The sequence below is a fragment of the Cebus imitator genome, unplaced genomic scaffold, assembly GCF_001604975.1.
Source record: "Cebus imitator isolate Cc_AM_T3 unplaced genomic scaffold, Cebus_imitator-1.0 Scaffold12, whole genome shotgun sequence".
NCBI classification, from domain to species: Eukaryota; Metazoa; Chordata; class Mammalia; order Primates; family Cebidae; genus Cebus; species Cebus imitator.
Window position 1 is genome coordinate 11,508,715 of NW_016107327.1, and position 3,540 is coordinate 11,512,254.

The following is a 3,540-nucleotide window of genomic DNA, read 5'->3' on the forward strand; positions in this document are numbered from 1 at the left end:
CAACCTCCACCTCCTGGGTTCAGGCAATTCTCCTGCCTCAACCTCCTGAGCAGCTGGGATTACAGGCATGCGCCACCATGCCCAGCTAATGTTTTGTATTTTTGGTAGAGACAGGGTTTCACCATGTTGACCAGGATGGTCTCGATCTCTTGACCTTCTGATCCACCCGCCTCGGCCTCCCAAAGTGCTAGGATTATAGGCGTGAGCCACCGCGCCCGGCCAGTAAAGCTCTTTTAACCCTAAATACATCAGTATATAGTTCCTGAAAACAAGGACTTCTAAAATATAGCCGTAGTACAATACTCACACTTAGGGAATACAACACTGACAGAATACTGTTATCTAAAGGTTAATCTATAATTAAATATCACCATTTTTTTTTTCCAATAATGTATTTTATTTTAGCCTAATCCGTATCCCATCTGGGATCACATACTGCATTTAGTTGTCATGTCTCTGTAGTCTCTTCTTACCTGGAGCAATTTTCCTTCTTCTTTTGTAAATGTTATCAGCATTTTAAACAGTATAGACCAATTGATCCATACAGCATCCCTCAATTTGGCGTTCCTTCATGATTAGATTCAGGTTATACATTTTTTGGCACAAACACTACACAAGTGATGATGTCATTTTGTTTTATTATTAGGGTTATTAGGGTTGTTAGCTTTTACCACTTAGGTAACTTAGTGTCCACTTGGTGTCTCCACTGGGAAGTTACCATTTCATTTTCCAAGTAAGGAAGTTGTTATTGTCTCAAAATTTGAGCATCTATTGATGACTCTTGCCTCAATTAATTGTAGCTATGACAGTTATGGTGATTTTCTGATGTTATTCCTTTCATATTTATTAGATTTTAATCAGCTGTAGTGGTGGGCTTGACCTTGTTATCTCTTTTAAAAAGTTTATTTTATTATTTTTATTTTTAAAAAGTACAGATGGGGGTCTCACTATATTGCCCAGGCTGGTCTTGAACTCCTGGCCTTATGTGATCCTCCTGCTTCAGCCCCAAGGTGCTGGGATTATAGGCATGAGCTACTGCGTCCAGCCAATTGTTCATTATCTGAATGGACTCATGGATTTTATTCAATGGGTTATAAGCCATTGCTATTATATTTATTTTGATGCTCAAATTCAGCCAGTGGGAACTTCTTCAAGGTGACGTCTTTCTTTTCTTTTCTTTTTTTTTTTAAGAGACAGGGTTTCACCATGTTCGTCAGGCTGCTCTTGAACTCCCGGCCTCACTGCCTGCCTCAGCCTCCCAAAGTGCTGGGATTACAGGCGTGAGCCACCGCACCCGGCCTCAAGGTGACATCTTTCAAGGTAAGTTTAATATTCTCTGTATAAAGTCAAAGATGAAATCCTAGGCACTATAGAAAGTACATTCTCTTGTGCCCTTCTCTGTGCATGGATGGCAGACTGAGCCAAGTTAGGAAAAGACAAAACCCGGTATCACGGGACAAAGGTAAAGGTCAGGGTACTAAATTCGTCTTACTGTGTTGGAATCCTTTCTCCAGAGCTTCTCTCTTTCAAGCCTTGAATTTATAGTTCATTAGTTCAAATACCAAACTATGAACCTAAAAGGTATGACGGCCGTCCCTTTTTTTTTTGAGACAGAGTTTCACTCTTGTTGCCCAGGTACAATGGCGCAATCTCGGCTCACCACAACCTCTGTCTCCTGGGTTCAAGCAATTCTTCTGCCTCAGCCTCCCAAGTAGCTGGGATTACAGGCATGCACCACCACACCCAGCTAATTTTGTATCTTTAGTAGAGATGGGGTTTCTCCATGATAGTCAGGCTGCTCTCAAGGTGATCCAGCTGCCTCGGCCTCCCAAAGTGCTGGGATTACAGGCATGAGCCACCGCGCCCAGTGGGTCTTCCATCTTTTTAACTTTGCTCTTCTCACTGTTTTCTCTTTAATGACCTTCTCTTATATCTCTAATACTACTCATGTTATTTCTCCATAAAAAGATTGCCTATTCATTACTTTATCCTCTAGACCACTTTCCAATCAGGGAGCAGGAGATGAGGTCCTTAGAGAAGAGAGAGCTCTCAGGACCCAACTCTCAGCACCTCACCTCCATAGTAGAACATTTTATTCAGCTAAATTCGGGCTTGAGTCATTTAGATCATCTGTCTTACATAAATGAGTTGTTTACCTCAAAATACTGATAATCTAAATGACTCAAGCCCAAATTTAGCTGAATAAAATGTTCTACTTTAAAATTATAAACTCATCTCTAGGCTGGGCATGGTGGCTCATGCTTGTAATCCCAGCACTTTGGGAGGCCAATGGGGGTGGATCACTTGAGGTTAGGAGTTTGAGACCAGCCTGGCCAACATGGCAAAACCCCATCTCTACTAAAATTACAAAAATTAGCCAGGTGTGGTAGTGCACGCCTGTAGTCTCAGCTACTCGGAGACTGAAGCAGGAGAATCGCTTGAACCCAGGAGGTGGAGGTTGCAGTGAGCCAAGATTGTGCCACTGCTCTCCAACCTGGGCAATAGAGTAAGATTCCATCTCAAATAAATAAATAAATAAGTAAACAAACCCATCTCCATTTTCACATTGTTACACTCAAAGGACATCTCAGACCTTGGTAACATTATTTATATGAGCATTTTACAAAATAGGTCCCTTACCCATCTGAGCTGCCCATCATTCGTGAGCTGCCTATAGAAGCCTCTGAAGTCACCAACAATGTCCTTGAGGTCCTTGTTGAGCACATGGTGGGCAAGGGCATTCACAGCACAGACAACTAGTTAAAAAGGATTGAACTCTTGTTTATGCTTGTATATTAGGTCAAGAAATTAAGGCATGTAAACATCACAAACATGAACATTTTATGAAAAAATTACATCTAGGCCAGGCACGGTGGCTCACGCCTATAATCTCAGCACTCTGGAAGGCCGAGGCAGGTGAATCGCCTGAGGTCAGGAGTTCCAGATCAGCTTGGCCAACATGAAAACACTGTCTTTACAAACATTAAACTTCTTACTATTGACTTTCTTATGATATACTACATTTTTTATAAGTAACTTGAAGGTTAACCTCAATTTGGGTCAGCATTACCATCAATTATTTATTTTTGGTGCCTTTAATTATGATTATAATTTTTTTGAGACAGGGTCTCACTCTGTCACCCAGCCTGGAGTGCAGTGGTGTGATCTTGGCTCACTGTAATCTTCGCCTCCTGGGCTCAAGTGATCCTCTCACCTCAGCCTCCCGAGTAGCTAAGACCACAGGCTTGAGCCACCATGCCTGGCTAATTATCATGTCTAGCTAATTTCTTGTAGTTTTGGTAGAGATGGGGTTTCCCCATGCTTCTCAGGCTGGTCTCGAACTCCTGAGCTCAAGTGATCCACCTGCTTCGGCCACCCAAAGTGCTGGGATTATAGGCATGAGACACTGATCCCAGTCCTTCACTGTAGTCTTGAATGCCTAGCCTCAAGCAATCTTTTTGTCTCAGCCTCCTGAGTAGGTAGGACCTACAAGCAACACCACATCCAGCTCATTTTAATTTTTTTTTTTTTTTTTTTTTT

General features: G+C 42.1%; 1 protein-coding gene across 2 annotated transcripts in view; it reads right to left on the reverse strand.

The window, feature by feature from the left end:
- ENOSF1 (enolase superfamily member 1) overlaps window positions 1-3,540 on the reverse strand; it is a 41,211-nt gene that overhangs the window by 22,645 nt on the left and 15,026 nt on the right. For both annotated transcript variants that reach the window (XM_017499090.2, XM_017499098.2), the window contains exon 3: window positions 2,641-2,756. In XM_017499090.2, the coding sequence (XP_017354579.2) occupies window positions 2,641-2,756 (116 nt within the window). The remainder of the gene's footprint in view (window positions 1-2,640; window positions 2,757-3,540) is intronic.